This window comes from Labeo rohita, chromosome 19, assembly GCF_022985175.1.
Source record: "Labeo rohita strain BAU-BD-2019 chromosome 19, IGBB_LRoh.1.0, whole genome shotgun sequence".
Taxonomy (NCBI): domain Eukaryota; kingdom Metazoa; phylum Chordata; class Actinopteri; order Cypriniformes; family Cyprinidae; genus Labeo; species Labeo rohita.
Genome location: NC_066887.1, coordinates 5,589,496 through 5,612,774, shown reverse-complemented (window position 1 = coordinate 5,612,774; position 23,279 = coordinate 5,589,496). Strand labels below are relative to the sequence as shown.

At 41.8% G+C, this 23,279-nt stretch overlaps 1 protein-coding gene across 1 annotated transcript; it reads left to right on the top strand.

The window, feature by feature from the left end:
- Positions 1-647: 647 nt before the first annotated feature.
- On the top strand, positions 648-3,008 carry LOC127181713 (perforin-1-like). Its single transcript, XM_051136601.1, has 3 exons — positions 648-663; positions 976-1,496; positions 1,635-3,008. Exons 2-3 carry the CDS (start codon positions 979-981, stop codon positions 2,839-2,841), a joined length of 1,725 nt encoding a protein of 574 aa, XP_050992558.1. The 5' UTR covers positions 648-663; positions 976-978; the 3' UTR covers positions 2,842-3,008.
- The last annotated feature ends 20,271 nt before the right edge of the window (positions 3,009-23,279 follow it).

The window sequence follows — 23,279 nt, the reverse complement described above, 5'->3', positions numbered from 1 at the left end:
GTTTGTTTGTTTGTTCATACAAAGTTAGTGTTTTTTTTTTTTTTACAGTCCTGAAAAACCAAAATTATGCCAGACATCAGTCATATAAAAGGATCGAGCATCCTCTATTTCAGTTTCATTTTTGGCCTAAATTCAAAGTGTCCTGTATCCGTCACTGAGCCAATTTGAGACCTCAGATTTCCTGTTCAGCCAAGGTCCGTGGGTGTCACATCTAAAGCTAACTAGGTTCTGAGGCAGTCTACCCTATGTTAGTATGCTAAAAACTAACTGTGCAATAACAAAACACATGTTAACAGAAATGCTAATAAGAATCTGAATATCATAATTTCATTTTAGGGTGCATTCAGGTCAAATGTGACACTTTTTGCTATTAAGATGTCCCAGTTAACCTGAATTTACTCCTACTAAAAGTGGTACAGTTTAATTGTGTTCATTTTTCATTTGGGGCAGTAAGAAGGGAGACAATTTTGTGTAGTGTTCACACTCACCTTGTGATTCTAACACTCCAAAGACATGGTGCAAAAGCCCCTTTTGATCACTGAATGCACCTATAGCTCACACGTTAAACCTCAGAAGAACTGTCATAGCCACGTCATAACTAGTATATAATTTGTATCACAAACCTGTCAACCACAATCACACAGCCATCACACAAGGAGGCAGGTTAGAAAAATAACTTATTTCATGACTCATTTTTGATCAACTTAAATTTAGGGAAAATCATCAAAAAATGAATGAATGAATAAATAAATAAATAAATAAATAAATCATATTATAAATGTAAAGAAACAACTGGTTTTAAAAATACTTGTAGCACTTTGTATAATGCTTGCCATTTCAGGTACAATATTGTTGATTATATTGTTATTGTTACAATTTTATGTTATTGTTCTTATTATATTTTTGGTTAATGCTATTTTAATTTTTTTACACTAGTAATATTTTTTTGTCATAAATGTTCTTCTCTTACTGTAGATCATGGGGGAGTTGTGGGTTTATTTTGTTGTTTTCTGGGCATTGCTTCTAATGACCATTTCTGGAGAGGATGATATAGGCACATCAAAAGAGTGTGAGGATGCTCCTTTTGTTCCAGGATACAATCTTGCTGGAGAAGGATTTGATGTTGTGACCATGGAGCGAAAAGGTTCTTATGTGATCGACATGGAAAAATGGGATTTAGGAAACGGCTCTTGTAAGTTTCGCAAAAATAACTATATGAATGGAATAAAACAGAAGCTACCAGCTGCAGTTGTGTTCTGGAGGACCTTGCCAAAGTGTTCGATGAAAGTCTCCAGTCAGACATTTGAATCAAGTGAAGCAGTGGTCAATGATTCATCATCAGCACTCTCAGTCGGCTGGAAAGTTGGTTTAGATGTGAAGGCTGTTGGAGCTGCAGTTGGAAGCACTCATTCCAGGGAAGCAAAATTTGCAATGACAAAATCAAAAGAAGATAAATACAGTTTCACTAAGCATGAAATTGCATGCAACTTTTACAGGTAAGAGAGCTGGGTTGTTTTCTCCTCACTAATACTGTTAAAAAGACAATGACTATGAAAAAAAAACGAGAACTTCAATTACAAATCTCTCCCTTTTTGATCACACTGAATTCAAACACATTTACTTTTTCTTTATAGATACAGTGTAACTGCAAAGCCTCCTCTTCATGCAGAGTTTCTTGAAGTAATCAAATCACTCCCTGCATCCTATGATCCAGACGCCTACCGCAACCTGATCACTACATATGGTACTCACTATACCACAAGTGTCAAGTTAGGAGGACAAATGAAAGCCATAACAGCCATCAAAACCTGTCAGGCAGCAGTGAGTGGACTTACAGACACTGCGGTGAAAGACTGTTTGGACGTTGAAGCCTCTGGTTCATACAGTGTAGCAACTGTGAAGGCAGAGGCACATTTTTGTAAAGAACTGAAGAAAAAGATGGGCACAAAGGAAAAGTTCAGCTCCATTTTCAATGAGCGTCAGACAGATATTATTGGAGGAAACATAAATGGAGAAGATCTGCTTTTTTCTGGTTCATCACACCCAAATTCCCTTAAAAATTGGCTTACGTCATTGAAGAGTCTCCCTGACATTGTGCATTACTCTCTGAAACCCCTCCATTTCTTACTGAGTACTAAACACCCTGCAAGGAAAGGACTGAAGAAAGCTGTTGAAGGATACATCATTCAAAATGCCCTCATGAAGGTTTGCTCTGAACCTTGCAAGATTGGCAGGAAGTGCAACGCAAGAGACCGATGTGCTTGTGTTTGTGAAAGTAGTCAAATGATTAAGTCTAACTGCTGTCCAGCTGAAAAAGGACTTGCAACCCTGAAAGTCCACCATCTCAGAGCTAAAGGTCTGCATGCAGATTTATTTACACAAACAGATGGTTTTGTATTAGTTAAATATGACAAAACATCCAGGCGCACTAAGACCATTGATAATAATGACAATCCACGTTGGCCAGAAACATTTGCGTTTGGTCCTGTTAAGATCAAAATGGCCAATAAACTAACTTTTGAAGTATATGATGCAGACTCTCTCTGGATCACAAAATTCCTTGGTAAATGCTCTTTTGATCTTAGAAGTGGAGTTGTGACTGATGCTTGTGTTTTTACACATGGTACCTTCTTTTTTACCTATGAAGTGAAATGTGAACCCAGTCTGCAGGGCCCACAGTGTAATGAAGTCAAACCTTCTCCAATGTCTGCCCCTCTGGCTGATATTTTCAGCTCAAGAAATGGTGTTCTGGTTAAAGACATGCCGAGGCTTGAATTAGCATTCAATAACTCAGATAAGTTCACTATCAAGAGTACTTTTGGAAAGCTGATTATGCTGTGACCTGCATCTTAAATCCCTACTTTATGCATTAAAAGTAGCCCTGTAACCTTTCACAGCTCTTTCGTCTGCTAGAAAAAAATGCCCAGAACCTATGATCACTTCTTTTCCGACTGCTTCTCTGTTTTAGTTTCTGTGTTTTTTGCATTAATAAAGCATTCCTAAAGACAGATGTGTGTTTTCATTCTTTTTTTAGACTTACAAAATGCATAATCAACTAACAGTGCACTAACTACAGGCACCTTTACCAAAAAGTAGTATACTTCAAGTTTATTTTATTAAGTATACTTAAGTAAAGTTCAAGTATATGTGTGACTGGTATTTGGGTTCTTTTGTTTATTCAGCCAGCAGTTTTACAAATCTTGCCACAGCTCTGTGCAACACAACAATGTGTGAACTACTATGACTACTAACGTAACTCTTCTCTCTTCCGTTCAGGTCGCAGGCAAAGTCCTCAGCAAAGTCTCTAAACACTTTCTCTGCAGCTGTCTTAGTGCTCTTGTTTCTGCACGCATATGCTTGAGCGAACCATGTAAAGTGGTCCATCACAACTGAAATGTATTCATAACCTCCTTTGCACTTCTCAAAATGCAAAAAATCAGTAGAGACCAACTTAAATGGATAAGTGGTGGTGAGGTCAGGTCACCCTGTTTGGATGCTTACTTCTCAGGAAACTACAAACACGTGTGACATAGTGTTCCACTTCCCTTTGCATGTGGGCCACAAAAAAATCAATCCCTGATCAGGTTCAGCACTCGTTCTGCCCCTAAATGGCCCATGTCTTGATGTAACTCCTTGTAAACAAACTCATGATATTTTCTTGGCAGGATCAGCTGATGACGGGTTGCTGTTTTACGGAACAAGAGACCATGCTCATCCAAGTATAGTCTGGCTTTTTCCCTCATCAATCCCCGAGCCCCTTTGCCCTGACTCCTGTTTATGGGCTGTGATTTGATTTGAGACACATCAAGACTTCTCTGATTTCAGGGTCGTTTTCTTGGGCTGTCCTCAGAACTTCTTTTGGGATCTCTGCAACTGATGTGAGCAGCTCTTCCTCCTGTTCTCCTGACAGCACTGGCTTAATGGTCAGTGGACACAACCACAGACCTCTTTCTTCATTTTGTATCATCACTGACTGAGTTATGCTAACCATGACATTAGGGTGCACTTCTTCTGAGCAGGTTTACAGATACTGTTCCATTGACAGCGGCATGAGTGAGAGGCCGTCAGCATCCCCATTCGACTTTCCGGGACGGTATTTGATGGTCGGCAAGTCGGCAAGTTCAGCTACCCATCTGTACGTGGTGGCGTTTAGCTTACCTGTTAACATCACATGGGAGCAACAGGTTTCTGTGCAGTATTGTTGAGGGTTATTATCTGTGTACACAGAAAATGATGGCGCTTGGTAGAGATAATCTCGAAACCTCTCACATATGGCCCACTTCATGGCCAAAAACTCTTCCCGAATGAAGATGGTAGTTTTCTCGGGAGGGATTAGGGCACTCGATCCATATGCTATTACTACTAAACTTGCCTTTTTGCTTTTGATACAGCACTGTGCCGAGGCCTTCCTGTGACGCGTCACAGTGAAGTACAAAGGGTTCATTTAGGTCTGGATATCCCAGCACGGGTGGATTGGATAAGCAGTTAATCAACTCAGAGAGGACCTTTCGATGCTCATCTGTCCATGTATATGTTGACTTCAATCTAGTAATCCACCCACTGATCTATATATATGACTGGATCGCTCATTGCGTTCTAAACTACCGTAAGGCAGTGAAGCCACCGGAAGTGTTCGATCCGCCATCTTACTATTCCCTACCGGCAGAGAGCACCATTGACTCACAGCTAACTCGCTGACCCAAAATCACCCGATTTTAAGCGTCTCAGTCACACAGGACTAGTTTTTATGATATGTGTATGTAAATTAATTTTTACTTAAAATCTTATCTGCAGTATTTATCGTCTTTCGAGCAGGATAAGGGATGTTTTGAAATCGTTCAGGTGGGTGTGTCTGCGCACTTAACAACACAGTTCTGATCTAACACAAAATATATTTCTTAACGTAAGGAATTATGCAGGAAATAGTAATCATGAACATATATCTGGAATTAGTATCTGAAATGTATTCGAATATACAATAAATAATACAATACTAGCCTGTTATATTGCTCTGTGTTGTATTGAAATTCAAATCTTGGAAATAAAGCTTGATGTCTTTAAATCCATATCAAATGTAATTAGTCAGCGTTGTTTCTCCTAGTTATGATGTTCGTATTTTAATGTCCCTAAGTGAGCAACATCTATTTATAACTCTTAAAGATCGCGCAAATTCTATTATATTAAGTGCCTTAAATTACATTTATCTGACTACAACACTACCTGATTTTGCTCAGTTTCGTCAAGGAAAATAGTCTGAAACAAAGTCACTACTAAGCCGCATCTCTATTCAAACACAGCTGTGTTCCCTTTATGAATGAACGGGCGTTTTTAAACGAATCTGAGTCATTGATTCAATTACCCATTCCTAAAGAGTCGCTTCATTCCTGAATAAATGATTCAGTGATAAAATCAGTGACTTAAGGGCATCTGCTGACAGTTTTAGTTTCATTTTTAACGTTTCATTTTCATTTTATCTTTTTAGTTATTTAAATCATTTAATATTTCTATATTTAAAATGTTATATTTAACATTTTTGCATTATTAACGTTTATTATTAACATTTATCTCAACATGAATGTTATGTAGGCTGAATTAAACGTTAAAATCATTACCTGCTTCAAAATGATGTTAACGAAATCATTGTTGAAACGTGCATTTAGCCTGTAACGTTACGAATAAAAACACTATAACAAAACAGCATAAACAATTATTAACTGCACAAGGCTAATTATATGTATACAAAGCATAAATCTAAAAAAAGTTTTCAGAATGAGAATTTTGTCATTTGTAAACATGGTGAACGTCCGATGTTTATCATGTTCATATGATGTTCGCTACTGTAATGTATATGAACGTAACTTTTTAATAAGCAGAGGGAATTCCCGACATTAAACAATAACCGTTTACATGCTTAGGACGTTTGCGTCAATAGAATGTTTGCGAGTACTAGGTAATATCAATATGGCAGCGCAGTGGCTTCACTTCTATGACGTCATGAGCAATCCAGTTCTCTATTATAGATCAGTGAATCCACCCCTTATTTATCAGATCCTCCAGGTATTATTTAACCTCTTTGTGCAGAGGCTTCGGAACTGACATGTATGTGTGCTTCACAGGTGTGGAATCAAGGAGGCGGATTTTTAACTGGAGAGAGGGGATACATCCTACATTGCTGTCATTGCGGGCAAAGGCACCACTTTCCTTCCTCAAAAGCTGTTTTACTTTCTGTTGCTGTTCGGGTGTTAGGTTATCAACACAGTCAGGAAGGTCCCATAAACATTTCCCATGAGTTGTTAAAATTACCTCAGCTTTTTCTGTAGATTGAGTAATGTTACTGTCTTTGAGGTAGAGTTGGGGTACTCCTACTCAGACTCGAGTCTGAGAAAATTTTTAGACAACTCAGGCTTCATTTTTACTTGGACTTGACTCGGCGTCCATTCGAGTCCAGAGACAGTCGACAGTGAAGATTTTGGCAGTCTTTAATGTAAACAGTGAAGATTTTGCAGTGTTTTATTTAACATTTATTAAGAAATGTCTGTTGTAGTCTATTTCTGTAATAGCCTTTAGATAGACCTACCAAAGAAATCTATATATATATAAATAAAGATTCTATTTTAAAAAAATATTATTTCATTTGTATTTTTGATTAATATATTTATTTATCCTTTTGTTTGTAATAGGCCTACTTAGAGTGTTTACTTGCCTTCAGTAAGCTTGAGAATGTTTTACTTGCATCAAAATTATCATTTTTTATACTTTTTAAACATGGTGGCAGTTTCCAGCTTCAAAGAAAAATATTTTTTCTAACATCTTTGCAGCAATAGTTTTAATGGGTCCAAAACCACCTTGATGGTGCATGATTTTGTAATAAATCAATGGCACATCATCAGTTTTTCTTTATATAATGTAATTTATTGTAATTAATGTAACTATAAATGCATTCGAAATTAAAACAGGTGTGAGTTTGCTGTGACTTATGGAAAGTATATGAAGGGCTTTATACACCAAGAAAAAAAAAGTCATACAAAACCCAAAACACACACAGCCACAATCAGAAATAAAGAGGTGCATTTTCTGCTCTTAAGGTCCCATTCACCAAGATACCTTCTCCTTTACCCCCACCCTTGAATTTATACATTTACTATATCAATGAATAAAGTCAAGTCCCGCCCTATAATTTATCACATTCTAAAACCTGTTTCACTCTGAAATGTGTCATAAGACATAAGTCAGCTATAACTTCTGTTACATGACTTTAAGTTTGCTAAGCAGACCACGACACTAATTATGAGATGTTGTGAAATCAAAAATCAAAATGGCAAGATCCACTAGAGGTTTGCTTTTCTTTGCTTTTTGCTTTTCAATTGGCATTGCATTTTTCTAGTTGTAAAGGTTAAAAACAGGGGTGCCCAAACTTGGTCCTGGTCCTTGGTTTAGCTCCAACTTGCCTCAACACACCTACCAGTGGGTTGATTAGCTGGTTGAGGTGTGTCTAATTAGGGCTGGAGTTAAACTCTGTAAGACGCTGGCCCTCCAGGACCGAGTTTGGGAACCCTTTGGGTTAAAACAATGTTAAGACACTGACAAACAGTAGTGTTTACTTAGACTCGGACTCAACTCGGACTCTGCCCTTTGGGACTCGGACTTGAGTCCGACTCGGCACATTTTGGACTCAGACTCATCTCGGACTCAACTGGTTAAAGACTCGGACTTGAACCCAACACTACTTTGAGGGACGTGCTTTGAGTGGTGTGTGTGGTAGTCTTACATACACTCTCTTGCTGGGTTCTTGCTGGTTTCACCTCAGCTGGGTAGATGGCCTTTACTCACTGTATGTGGCCCAGATCTGCACTTGGAGGAAGGGTCAATGTCACGGGCAGTATCATTAATCACAGGAATGCAGATACACGAACAAGTCCCTCTCTGGAGCCGGACAATGTTTTCCTCCACTTTGAATCCGTCTGGCCACCGTGCACACTCGTCTGGCACAAACAGGGCAGCTTGGTCGGATAATAAATCGCCCGTTTTGATGCAACACATGATGACATTGATGACAGCGATAGCCTGTTTAGCTGGAATTTTTGTTACTGACCTTCCTGTTTTCGCTACTCCATCACTGCATCCATCATCCTGATTTCTCACTAACTTCAATAACACTTCTGCTTTCTTACAATCCCATGCTGTCCCCATGCTGTCACACATTTTGTTGTTTTGACCACCCGGACAATGTTGTGTCAGCTGTTACTGCCATGCTACTAGCTGAGTGCCCTCTTTCTGTTCTTCATGCAGGTGGTCCCTGCCACCCTCTGGAAAGATGCCCACTTTGCCCATATTTAAAAAAATGGCCACACTGGTCACCTCTACCATGCTCCTGACACCCACGGCATCCCCGCTTCCTTTCTCTGTGCTGTGTGAAACGGTAAGTTGTCATCACTTTCCTCATTTCTCCAATCTCCTCTTTCAGCTGCTTGACGACCTAAGAGCTCTGAGCCTTGTTTGTGTGACCTGTGGTGTTTTCAAAGCTTTTACTTGTGTGTGCGTGGACTGTTTTTTACCTGTGACAGCATGAACCATTCTGTCTTGACTTTGATGTAATTCTGCCTAACACTTAGTGACTTTAGTCTCTTTGACGTGGACATTTATCTTGAACTTTTGCTGGCACTCCCACTCTAGGCTTGCAGCTTTGTTCATCTTTGTGATGGGAACTTCATCCGTGACTGTAGGATCATCAAAGTAAGCTTTAAGTTGGTATTTAATGTGATTGTTTGACAGACCTGCCCCCAGGGCATGTAGGAATCTCTTCTGTTTGAGATCTGGACTGTTTGATTCTTCTCCATCCGGCTCTCGAGCAGCAGCTAACAGTCTTTCTTTTAATTCAGTAGCTCGAAAGAGGAAGTTTTGTGGTGACTTACGGCTCTCTTGAGTTACATTTATCAGTCTATGATACAGGTCGGTTGAGCCTTCTTCCTTATAATGGCCTTTCAGAATTGTGGACAGGTGGGAAAAGGTTAAATCTGTCTTAATCTCCAGCATATCATGCAGGCTCATACCTGGACTGATTGCTCGGATCACAGCATCAGTGATCTCAGACTCTGTGTCCTTTATTTATTCCAGCGTCAATTTGGTGCATTATATTAATTGATTTTTTGAAACAGAATTTTGACAAAAATTCTAGCATCGAGACCTGCTAGCAAATTCATAAATAGGTGGGCTCCACTAGGAATGTTTCAAAATCTACAAATGCACAGAAAGCCATTCACAAGTGTACAGGAAGTGATCCACAAATGCATGCAGCGATCTACAAATATTAAAACACAATTCTCAAATAAATGACAAAGTTGTGTGTGTGACATAAGATATTTGTGAATATGTATTTTATTTGCAAATCTCATTTTATTTGTTTGTCAATTTGTCTGACAAACAAATTGCCTGTGAATGTTTACATTTTCTTAATCGCTTCATTTGGGGATCATATTCTATTTATTTGGAATAATGGAACAAAACTAACTCCACCTAAGCAGCTCTCCTACATTGTATAACAGAAGCAAGGCTTTGCCGAAAACAATAATTTTGTCAACATTTTTTCACAGGCAATAACTAAATAAAACCCAGTCATGTATGACAAAACTTATGGAGAAAAAATATATTGACATATTTTACATATTTATTTGAATAAAAATGAGACAAAAAATGTTAGGGAGGTAAGATTTTGGGAGAGAGATCCAATCAGAAATAATTTCCTACATGGTAGGGAAGGTAGATTCACATAACTGAACTGTAACATTCTAATCAATCCAGCGAGACATACAGTATAAGGTAGCATATACTTGCTGTGTCACACCCCTGTGGACTGTTTTTTTGGTTTCGCCCTCCTGTGCCCTTATTAGGTCTTTCCTGTTCTGTTTCTTGTTATGTCTTTATTGGTTAATTACTCTCAAGAATGGACCCAAAAAACTAAAATGTTCTGGGCTGAGGAATTCCTTTTGAACATCCAGCAGGAGGGAAGGCCTTTGGAGCAGTATGTGGAGGAATTTCTGAGTGTATTACATCTGGTGAGTTGGAGCGATTCTATGATTAACGCGTGCTTTCAGACGGGACTAAAAGAAGATCAGTTGATTTGTTCCTTGACTCCTGACGATTGCCGTAGACCCGTAGCGGATTTTATTAACTATGTCCTTCCTCTAAGTAACTCCAAGTTTTATGTCGATGTGGAGGATTCTAATCCTCCTCCCATCCAAAAGATCCCCTCCAGTGCCAGCGCCGCCTGAGCTCCTTCCTGAGCCAGTGCCGCCTGAGCGCCCTTCTGAGTCAGTGCTTCCAGGAGGGGGGAGTACTGTCACACCTCTGTGGACTGTTTTGTTGGTTTCACCCTCCTGTGCCCTTATTTGGTCTTTCCTGTTCCGTTTCTTGTTATGTCTTTATTGGTTAATTACTCTCACCTGTCTTGCCATCATTAGCACCCCTTTCTAAGTTTGATTCAGTTCCTTGTTTTTCGTCCGTTCTTAACGTTAAGTTGGCGTGTGTTTTCCCTGCTGTTTCTGTATGTTTCTGTTCCCTTGTTGGAATTTATTATTAAAGCATGTTTGTATTATTTCCTCGTCCCTACGGCTCCTTCTTGCACACAACCTTGACATGCTGCAAGTCTCATAAAACATTAAAAAATGTCAGCATCTGGGAGAAGACCTCAATTCGGGCCGGTTTTCTGAGCGCACATACTCGGAGCACAATCACAGAAAGAACCTCTCAAAGTATGAGTGCTGAATTCTGTTCTCTTTCATGTCTTATCACGCTTAAATGGACATATACACACAAAATAATGTCAAAATGTCTGTTTGGTGAGTATTCATGTAAACACAGTTGGTTACATCTTAAGTGACCATAAAAACAGTTGAGAGAATACTGGATGTGTATCAGCACACTGGATCCATACATTCGGCCTTAAAGTGACAGAAGCCTTTTGCAGTCTGTGTCATTAATCTTAATCATACAACAAAAGAAAAAGAGAGAATCACTCACTGCTTGACTAAATCATTTTAATAGCTTTAATAAGGAATGATCTATATATCTACTTGTATTGATTCAAACTATTCAATGTATATGACAGTGTCACAGGAATCAATTACATTAACAATACTAAATATCATGAATCGTGATTAGACATATATATGTGGACACACACACGCTCATCAACCCCATCATTGGTAGACTGCATTGTGACTAATAAAAACACCAAATGGCCCCCACACTCCAACGAGCAAAATAAAACTATGTGGGGTACCTCAGTTCAGGTGAATAGAAAAGCATTCAAACATGGCAATCAACGCCAACCATAAACTCTTCCATGATGCTGCCCTGATAGCACACATACATCACAGAGATGAGCATCTGACATCTGCATTTACATCTGGAAGATATAGTTTTTATGTAGTTTGCTCATCTGTAATACATTCATACACTGAAAACCCTAATAAGTTAATTGGACTAAATTGATTGAGTAAACTCGTTGCCTCAATTTAATTGAGTAATGGAATCTTCCAAAACTTGCATATTTAAGTTTATTTAACTTGGCGGTTTTGTAGACTGTACTTAAATCATTCAGTTCAACAAACTTAGCACTTATTTAATGTACTTAAACGATTGTGTTCACTTGGTATTCATTTTTTTAAGTGTACTTATATATTTAAGTTAACTCAACATGAACATGTAACTTAAAACTGTTAAACAATGTTCTTATATTTGACTGCAAGTCATGTCAGTAGTAGCACAACAAAAAACAAACAAAAAAAGCTCATAAAATGGTTATTGATAGTTCATAAAAATAAATAAAATTGAGTTGTTACCATTGTTGTGATTCACATGCTGAATGTTGAAGTCTGTGTGTGACTCACGCACATTACCCCAAATATTAAAAGATTATATAAACGCAGTTAAAAGCTTCTTATAGTGTTTATAAAAAAAGAAAATCAGTAAAATCATTAATCAGCATAAAAAAAAAACCTCATGATTTAATTACCTAAAAAACCTAATGATTTAATTAGAATATAGATCACCTTCTAAAAGCAATCTATTTATTACTTTTCTTTCTTTGAAATCAAAGAACTCTGATTTCATGCTGCATTGTTGCAACAACAGAAAGAAAACTATAATAATATAAACAAAGTTCCAAGTGCCCAACCAAAACTAACACTATTCACTATAATGGTGAGTATTTAAAAAAAAAAAAAAAAAAAAAAAAAAAAAAAACCTTTTCAGGAAAATCAACATTAATTTATGAAGTCAGCTTATGTGATGTTCTCTCAAATATTTCAGTTGTATTGAAAATTCAACATTCAAGATGACTTTTTAAAATGATTTTTTTTTTCAAATGATTAATCATGATTTTGAGCTCACAACACTTGAAATCTTAAGTTTATGCATTTTGATAGTAAATAAGTTAAATGAACTCATATTTTTAAGTAATACGTCCAAAATGCAAAATTTTAAGTAATGTTTAGTCAACATTACTTGATTGTATAAGTAAAGACAGCATGTCTTTAAGATGTTTATGGTTTAGAAAGTATGTAAAACTGACATCTTACAGACGTCGGTCAGATTTTTGTACACAGCAGATGCTTTCCAGATCAAGTGATCTTTAACAAACATCTTGCAGACATATGTGTGCTATCTGAGTGTGTACTTTCCAGCAAAACCAGAGGAACTGAATTACATGTGGATTCAGAGCGCTATCTGGGGTTATGACACTTCTCTATTGGTGCTAGAGAAATTAGTAATGCATGCCGATCAGAGCATTAGCACTGTCCATCGTCCAGCCATGTCTTCTTTACTACATAAACTTAAGGTCGTCGAAATATCGCACCCTTTCCTGCTTTCTATGTCCTTCTCTATATGATTTATCAGCTTCCACACATTTTCCGTGGTTTAGACAGCATAAATTAGCAGAACAACGTATTCAGTAGTAAATTAACCGTGCAATCCATACTGTTGTTTACATCCGAGTTTCTCCAATATGGCCGTGCATCCGGATAATCGACCAAACCGTGTTGTAAATGCAAACCCTCTATACACAGTCACCAACAACTAGATTCTGTCTGATTGTAAACAGTGTTGTGTGTGTGACACTTAGTTCATAAAACTAGCTTGAACTACACAAATTAGGCAGTGAACTACACAGGAAATGCTATCAAAACACTGACAGATAATTTCTTGCTGAAAACACTTTACTACAAAATAGCAAGTTTAAGACACATCTCTGAAAATATTCAGCAATATTAATAATATCATGAAGATATTTTTGAAAATGTCACACTAAAAACATTTTCTTTCAATATTTTGTTCATCAAGTACAAATAACATTGTTAGAGCATTCCATAAACCTTATTCTCACAACATTACATGATAACATTATGAAAACATTCAGAAAATATTAATTACATTATAAGGATGTTCCGAGAATGTTGTTCTAAGAGCGTTTATCTCCATGTCATGAGATTAAGTAAAAAAAAAAAAAGGAAAAAAAACATCATTAGGATGTTCCATGAACTTTGGATACTTTTTTGTAAAGGGTATGTAAATGTTAGAACCAAATGTTCTAATAACATTATATATGTTGTAGCAATGTTGAGAGAAAACATTTGTTAGAATTTAATATCTAATCTACTGCCCAGATTGAGTTTGGTTGAGCGATGGAGAACAGAATCGGGATCCCGGACCAATGAATGAACACACACAAAAATGCAATTCACTCAAAGGCATTTATTAAGAGAAGACTCCAACATTTATATGGTAAATATGGAAAAGTGAAAGATCAAACATCACATCCTTAAAGGAAGTACACCATGTCCTATGATTCTCTAGACTAGACTTGGGTCATGTCTGCTTTTCAGGTTAGTATGAGAGGGGCACAGGAGGTCAGGATTATTACAATCTCACAATGGCCACTTTAAGACATAATGTCTTACTCAACACTCCTGTGCCTCGTATAAAACAATAAAACAATCATATCAGTTTTCAGTATTACTGTTACATCAGGATACACATGAATATGATTTATAATTGAATACATGTAATCATCTCTATGATTATAGCAAGTTAAAATCAAACTCTGGTTATACTTCATTTAGACTTCGTCTTCTGCATTCCGAATATACCCTTCAGGCTCATAACTGATACACACAAGTATAGCTACTGTACTCATCTTCATCTGATTCATGATCAGGTATTAGAATTGGAGGCGGTGTATGAGCAGTTGTTTTTGATAATTTGATAAGTTTCTCTCGCTGTAATCAAAATAATAGTACACATAATACAATTGTTTATACACTGAATTAGGCATGGAGCAATCAATAACACAATAAGCATTAAAACAATAATCGGTATGACAGTAGTGAAAATCCAGGTTCCCCATCCACCCCAGAGTCTGTCCATCCAGCTAAACCAGGAGTCATCCTTTCTTGGCTCCGGGATGGATTCCCTCATGTGAGTTAGGATGTCCGTGATGTTATCTGAGTTGTCTGGAATATAGAAACAACAAGATACCCACAACATTTTACAAACTCCCCCTTTCTCAGAGGTCAAAAGATCAAGGACCAATCTGTTTTGGATAACTGCTTCTCTCATTTTCTTTTAGCTTGTCAGTGATTAGCCCTAATGCATGAGCGGTATCATTCTCCAATTACTAAACCTGCCATGCTAGCCAATTGATTTTATTTAAAGCTATTGTTGTCCCTACTCCAGTAAAGAATCCCGCTAAGGACCATCCTATATTTTTCTCACTATCCTTTGTACCAATACTGTGGTTCCTGTGGAGAGTAAAGCAGGATAACAACATCCACACCAATCTCCGTCATTTAAGTGATAATAAGCCATTCCTCCACAGGTCCAATAGTCCACCATGAAATAATTCTTTCCGGTCATGTATTTTTACCAATGCAGTATTTGGAAGAAATGTTGCTAGTTCAGATTGCAACAATAACCACTGGTCTTTTGAATTTTCTGGTGGTTGCGTATATACTTTAACAATTCTGCCAGAGTTAAGAAATTTTGTGGCCAATCCAAAATTGGATAGCGCCTTTGTTGCTATTTCAAACCACATTTTTCCTTTGACTAGTATCCACTCAGTCAATAATCGTAACATGTTATGGAAATGACATCAGGATTCCACTTCCTTTTGTATACTTCAAGCTCTCCCTGGTTCAAAGTGAACAGGTAGAATACAGTTTTATCTGGATATACCCTTTGCAATATTATTTCCTTAAATTGAGGTTCTCTAAGGTCTCTTTAGTTAATTGAACAATGAGTTTGTCAAAATCAAGAATAGCTCGACAGCTGAACACTGAGTGAAACTCTCTAGTGGTGGGTAATCCATCAATCAGAATTTGGCCCTTAGTGCATACAGGGTTGTGTAAGGAGTTAGCACTGTTTGGCACAATGGGCCACCAAACTTCTAGCCTCGGATAACCCCCACCTCACTATAAGAGGTAGTTCCTTCCTCAGCTTAATCAGTGTTTTTCCTCCTCCCTGTTAAGCAGTAAGGTGAATCCCCTTTTCAGGATTCTATTTTAAATTGGAGCTTTCCTGCTCTCCTGTAGAGTAATGCTTTACTCTTGAGGCATGTATCCACTGTGGCTGGTAGTCCGTCAGAACTCCCGTCCTGGTTACTGTAATCACAGTGGCTGGTCCGAGGTATTTCGGCTCTCCTATCCTCGTCGGCTTCAGACTTTTGATCAGCACACTTTGGCCTGGAACAAAAGGGTGAGTAGGCTTTTCTGAGGGGAGAGGAAGACACAAGAAAACATCAGCACATATAGAGTTCAGTTTCTCTGTTAAGGAAGTCACGTAGTCCTCCTGTATCACCTCCAGGTCTCCTAAAGAAGCAATGCCTGTGCGGCCTTTGACTCATGGGGTAGGGAAATGCCTACCCATTAGTATCTCAAACGGTGAGAGTTTAGTGGTGGAAGATGGAGTCATTCTTATTTCTGTTAACACCGCGGATAACAGATCTACCCATTTTTTCCCTGTTTCCAGGACGGCCTTGGTCAGCTGTCCCTTAATGGTTTTGTTTAAACGTTCCACATTCGAACACGACTGTGGATGGTAGGGTATGGAGAAATGCCAATCGATGGACAATGATTTGGCCAAAAACTGCATTACCCTGGACGCGAATGGTGTCCCATTGTCACTCTCAATTGTAGTAGGTATACCAAATATGGGAATTATCTTTTTGGTTAGAATTTTAACCACGGTCTTAACATCCTCTTTTGCACATGGGAACGCTTCTGGCCACTTTGAGAATTGGTCTACTATAACCAGAAGGTACTTCAAATTACCTATTGGTGGTATATGCGTAAAATCGATCTACACATGCTGAAAAGGTGCTTCTGGGTGCAGTAGTGCTTCATGTTTAATTGGTCTGTGTGGATTTACCTTCGCACACGTAAGACAAGTCCAGAATAAGCTTGGCTGTTTTATGTACATCTGCGATACAGTACAAACGATTTATTACTTGTACTACTTTTGCACAGCTTGTATGCGACAAATCATGGGAATGCCTAATGAGGACTACTAATCCTAACTTTGGGAGTGCTATTCTTCCCTTTTCATCTCTCACAATACCATCTTTATCTGGGGCACATCCATGCTTACTCCAATGTTCTAAGTCAGTTTGTGTCGGTTGACTTTGCAGAATCTTAATTTCAATTTCATGTACATTAGTTATGTGTACAGCCATAGTTACCTGACTTTTGTTACCTATGTCAAACAGCAGTTTAATCTGGGCCTTCGCTGCTTGTTTCGCAGTCTCATCTGCTTTTCTATTCCCTACATCATCTCCCGCTGCGTGACCTTTCACCTTTACTATGGCCACTTCGGCAGGTAGCTGTACTGCTTCAGTTAACTGTCCTATTAGGTTCGAATGCACTATTGGTTTACCATCTGCTGTTTTGAAATCTCTAACTTCCCATGTTTTGGCAAAAGTGATGCACCACCCCCCCATGCATACTTTGAATCAGTATAAATTGTTACCCGTTTTCCTTCCATCAGCTTACATGCTCTTATTAACACTACCAATTCTGCAGCTTGCGCTGAATTATAGTCTAAGGCATAAGCCTCTATTGTTTCTCCAGTTTCTGACACCACAGCATACCCACAAAGGTAGACACCGTCAAAAGGTTTTGAGCATGATCCATCAACATATATGTTCTCCCCTTCGGGAACTCGAGCTGCGTCCGAAAACGCTAGGGGAACAATATGCCCACGCTGCCAGACTTTCAAATCCCTGCCTAGTGTGTATCACTGAGCACAGCTAGGATGAGAGAAAAAAGGAGCCCAGAGTGGCATAAATAAGACCGAGAATCTCATGAAAGTGAGAGGCATGGAACAACCCGGAGCGTTAAAAAGTCAGAGAGGGAACTCCTGACGAGAAGGCCATACTTCGAGAGGAGTGAGCCTTGACCCCCAAAAAGAGGGGGGGGGAACAGAGGACTCAAAGTTATGGAATAGCAACCAAATCACCACACAGCAAAGCTACACCTGGTCAGAGGCCTTAGCCTCAGCGCACCGTGGAGGAAACCTGTAACCAGGGGGTTCCTACCCACTGAGGGGCCACCCAGAAGGGTGTGGTAGACCGCAATAGCCGCCACGTATACCTTCAGGGTGGAGTGGGCTAACCCTGCAGAGAACCGATCCTGCAGAAACTCCAGCACTGTACCAACTGGGCAGTTAACTGGGTCTTGCTGGTGGTCTCCACACCATGAAGTGAAAAGTTTCCACTTCAGGGTCTACAGTTTCCTCGTGGAGGGAGCTCTGGATTGGAGGATGGTCTCAACAACCTCGGTTGAGAGACCGGAGGCTACGAGGTGTGCCCCCTCAGAGGCCACACCCATAACTTCCACAACTCCGGGCGAGGGTGAAAGATGGTGCCTCCCGCTTGCGAGAGGAGATCCCTCCTGACGGGAATCTCCCAGGGAGAGCCGTCGAGGAGGGAATCAGGTCCGAGAACCATGCTCGGGCCGGCCAGTACTGGGCTACTAAAAGAAGACGGTCCCCATCCCAGCACACCCTCTCCAGAACTCCCGGGAGCAGAGTGATCAGGGGAAAAGCATACAGACGAAGCCTCGGCCACGTCTGTACCATGGCATCCAGCCCCAGTGGAGCTGGATGAGTCAGAGAGAACCAGTGGGGACATTGCGCATTCTCCTGAGTCGCAAAGAGGTCCACCTGAGCCTGGCCAAAAACTCTCCAAATCTGCTTCACCACCTCGGGGTGAAGCATCCATTCCCCGGGCCTCAGCCCCTGCCTCGACAGGATGTCTGCTCCCATACTGAGATGCCCAGGAACATGAACCGCTCTCAGCGAGAGGAGTTTATCCTGGGACCACACAAGGATCTGGTGCGCCAGCTGTATAAGGGGCGCGAACGCAGACCTCCCTGGTGGTTGAAGTAATAGACCACCGCTGTGTTGTCAGTGCGAACCAACACATGGTGGCCTATTAGGTCCAGGAGGAAGTGTTTCAACGCTCAAAACACGGCCAGCATCTCCAGGCAGTTGATGTGCCAAGTGAGATGGCGACTGCTCCACAGACCGCGGGCGGGGTGGCCACTCATGACTGCACCCAAACCGGTGAGAGACGCATCCGTCGCTAGTGTACGCGGCGACAAGGAGCTCCTAACACCGGGCCCTGAGACAGGAACCAAGGCTTCTTCCACATGTCTAAGGCACGTAGGCATTGCTGCGTGACCTTGATCATGCGGAATGGGTTTCCCTCAGGGAGAACCCCTTGGTCCTGAGCCACCACTGTAGGGGTCTCATGTACAGCAGGCCAAAAGGTATCACGTTGGACGCAGCTGCCATCAGACCCAGCAGTCGCTGGAACTGCTTTACAGTGAGTGACCGGCCTTCTTTCACTCTTGTTACTGCAGTGAGGATTGACTCGATCCGAGCAGGTGACAAACGTGCCTGCATCGTGGTCAAATCCCACACCACGCCTAGATAAGTGGTTCTCTGTAATGGAGACAGCACACTCTTCTTGGCGTTCAGTCTCAACCCCTGCTCTTTCATATGAGCGAGAACAACATCTCGATGTTGAACCGCCATGTGCTCCGATTGAGCCAGAATCAACCAATCGTTGATGTAATTGAGTATGCGGATGCCCCGGAGTCACAGCGGAGCCAGAGCAGCACCCACACACTTCGTGAAAGTGCGGGGGGAGAGTACTAGGCCGAACGGAAGAACCCGATATTGGTATGCTTCGCCCCTGAAAGCAAACCTCAGGAACTTCCTGTGTTGAGGAAGGATGGAGACATGGAAGTAAGCGTCTTTTAGATCTATCATCACAAACCAGTCCTCGGACCTGATTTGTGACACCACTTGATTGACAGTCAGCATTTTGAACTTCAGCCTCATAACTGAATGATTCAGTAGTCTCAGATCTAAAATGGGACACAGGCCCCCATCCTTCTTCGGAACAATGAAGTACCGGCTGTAGAACCCGGACTCCCCGTCTTGAGGAGGGACCACCTCGATGGCCTCCTTCCTCAACAGAGTTTCTACTTCCTGTTCCATTACCAGACCCTGCTCAGGGCTCACCACAGTGGGAAAGACCCCATTGAATGGCGGCGGTGCGCCGAATTGGATGCGATAACCTCGCTCTACAGTGCGCAGGACCCATGCAGACACATTTGGCAGTAGTTTCCACGCTGCCAAATAATCTACTAAGGGAACCAGTCTCTCGAGACTGGCCTCTGGTGTTGTTTGAGCTGCTAGTTCGGCTGTCTCCTGCCGGTCATCCGTTACAGGAGACAGCCGAACTAGCTGCTGTAGAGACCCCCGCAGGGGTGGCGAGCTCCCCAGCTCCGCTACGTTTCCGGGCGGAAGACTGAGGTGTGGGCTCGCTGGAGACCGCTGCGCCCTGAAGCACCGGCAGGGTTGGCAGGCTAATCTCCCGAGGGCACAGAGGAGAGACGGGCACCGAAGAATGCGGTGGACCACGCCCTTCCCCAGTAGGGCCTGCCCTCAGAGGTCCTGGACCATAGGAGTCAGGACCATAGTCTCATAGGTCTGGGTGAAGCGTTTCAGTACCTGAAACGAGGCCAGCATCTCCAGGCAACTGAAGTGCCAAACTGGATGGTGACCGCTCCACAGACCATGGGCGGGGTGGCCACTCATGACCACTCCCCAACCGATGAGGGACGCATCCGTCGCTAGCATATGCGGCAACAAGGAGCTCCCAGCACCGGGCCCTGAGACAAGAACCAAGGACTCCTCCACGTGTCCAAGGCACGTAGGCATCGCCGCGTGACCTTGATCATGCAAAGCAGGTTTCCCCTCAGGGAGAACCCCTTTGGTCTTGAGACACCACTGCAGGGGTCTCATGAACAGCAGGCCAAAAGGTATCACGTTTGACACAGCTGCCATCAGACCCAGCAGTTATGAAACTGCTTCACAATGAGTGCCTATTTTCACTCTCTTGACTGCCGCGAGGATGACTTGATCCGAGCAGGAAATATACATGCCTGCATCGTGGTCGATCCCACACCACGCCTAGATAAGTGGTTCTCTGTAATGGAGAAAGCACACTTTTCTCTGCGTTCAGTCACAACCCCAGTTCTTTCATATGGGTGAGGACGACATCTCGATGCCGAACCGCCCATACCGACAAAAATGTCAATAAGGATCAGTATGCAGATGCCCTGGGAGCCACTTTTTTTTTTCTTTTCTTTTTTTTAGCTAAGCCACAGCAGCATCCACACACTTAGCGAAAGTACAGGGTGAGAGTGCAATAAATTTAATTCCTCAGAATTAAATGACAATGGGAGAAGAGCTAAACATTCAAAATGCACGTCGTTTGTTTTTTGTTTTTGTTTTTTTGAATGAAAACATTTATGAATGAATACAGCCCGCCCCCTCAAGGGCAGACTGTACATGCTCAGCTCCAGAACAAACCACACATAAATCGCTTGAATCCCCGTTCCTGAATTTATTTTTTAGAAGCGAGGGCAGGTAGAAACGAGCGATCTAATATGCAGTCAGTTCATATGCGGACAGCATCAATCTCCTCGGAGAAAGATAGCCGCAGCAGCGCGAGCTCTCATTCAAAGGGGGAAGAACCGCAGCGCGGGCTTCCGAACCCAGAAAGAGAGCGCTAGGTCTAGGGAGAAAGGCAGAGATAGGGCGGACCCATCTCTAACCCGTTCGTAGATCTATGTGCGATCCCCACAGCCGCAATCGCCGCTCTGCCTCGGCAAAGCGGGACCCGAGCCGCGGGGAAGTTCACGAGGGCTCCCTCCTCGAAGAGAGTCCTCCGGGAACGAAGCGTGCGCAGCGAGAGTGCGGGCAGTCAGCCCCCTCTGGAGCTGACACAGCCTGCTTCGCCACAAGCTCTCACTCAAAGGGGGAAGAACCGCAGCGCGGGCTTCCGACCCAGAGAGAGAGCGCTAGATCTAGGGAGAAAGACAGAGATAGAGCGGACCCGTCTCTAACCCGTCCGTAGATCTAAATGCGATCCCCACGATCACAGCCGCCACCCTGCCTCGGCAGAAGTGGGAGCTGAGCGCGGGGAACGCAAACGCGGGCAGTCAGCTCCCTCGAGAACTGACTCCCATGCTTCGCTCCCAGACAGACAACAAATAGATTGTGTGTATTGCCACCCGAAATAGCGCAGGCAGAGAGGAACACACAGTCTAAATGCTGCTGCTTATATTCGTAAGAATGCTTTGTAGGACATAGTGACACTCTCAAATAAAAGCTGTGCGAACTAGCACAAAAAAACGGAGTGACACACACACACAGAGCGCTTGCTGAAAGACAGAAGCTGCCGGCTGCATGCACCGCACGTGCTTTAAGCTCTCTGGTCTCTACGTCACCCCGCCTGTGACGTCTCGCTTCTCCATTGGACTGTTTGCACACGTGTTTCAGAGCGTGGTCACGCTGGAGGCGTTCCCCTAGCGTTTTTGGACGCAGCTCGAGTTCCCAAAGGGGAACATGAGGAAGTCAATTCAATGATACAATCATGACTTTCATTACCATCTATCATGTCAGCCATTCCAAGAACCCCTAATAAAGCAGGATTATAGATGATGTTGGTTGAATGGTAAGATTTTTTGTGGCCAGCAGATTTGCCTCGTATCCTGAGCGTTGTTGTGCTGTCATGTGTTGCGTCTGCATGTTATGTAGGATTGTTCCTACCTGGTGTGAAGTATGTACAATCATTGGATGTGACAGGACAATCTTCTCAGCCATCTGAACAACTATTGCAGCCGCTGACACAGCACGAAGGCATGCTGGCATACCTGCAGCTACATTTTCCAATTTCCTAGACAGGTAAGCTACAGGTCTGCAGGTGGAAGCATGCTGTTGCAACAGGACACCCATGGCCACCCCTCCGTCTCCCGGACATTCAAATGGAATGGCACAGTCAGGTATTCAGGATCTGCAATAATTCACAAGTCCCAAGAAGCTTTGAAGCTGCTGCACAGTTTGTGGGGACTTAATCTTCCTGATCATATGGACCCTGTCCATGGAAATCGCTCACAGACCTGTCATTATTATGTGTCCCAGGTACGTCACCTTGGGCTGGAGCTTTTCTTTCGAGGCTTTAAACCCAGTTTGTGCAAGGACATTGCAGACGATGATAGAGGCTTTTTCACAGTCCTCACGCATTTCTGAAGAAATGATCAGGTCATCCGCGTACTGGAGGACACAGACTGTGGAAGGCAGGTCAGTCATTTTGGCTAGTGTCCTTTGAACAGCCGCCGAGAAGACTGCGGGGGAGTCCACGTAGCCCTGGGCAAGGTATGTCCACGTATATTGTGCACTTTGGAAAGTGAATGCTAGGATCGGCTGAGTTTCTGGATGCACAGGTACAGAGAAGAAAGCTGCACACAAATCAATGACCGTAAAACACTTATGCATACATGCTATAGAATTGATAACAATTGGAACATCAGGCACAATTGGTGCTAATGGCATTATCAATTTGTTTATGGCCCTCAAATCTTGAGTCAGACGCAATTTTTTTTTTTTTTTTTTCATCAGCTTTTACCACTGGGTTAGTGGGTGTGTTGTATGGCAAGTGAGTCGGCACAAGGACACCCTGCTGGACAAAATTGTCAATCAGCGGTTTAATACCAAGTTCCTTGTCTTTGGACAAAGGATATTGTTTAATGTAGACTGGCTGCTTAGTTTTAAGCTTCACTTTATACGGTTCCATGTCAATAAAACCTGTTTCATCTTTATATTGTGACCATAATGATGGATTAATCATAGTCTCTACCATTGGTGGTATG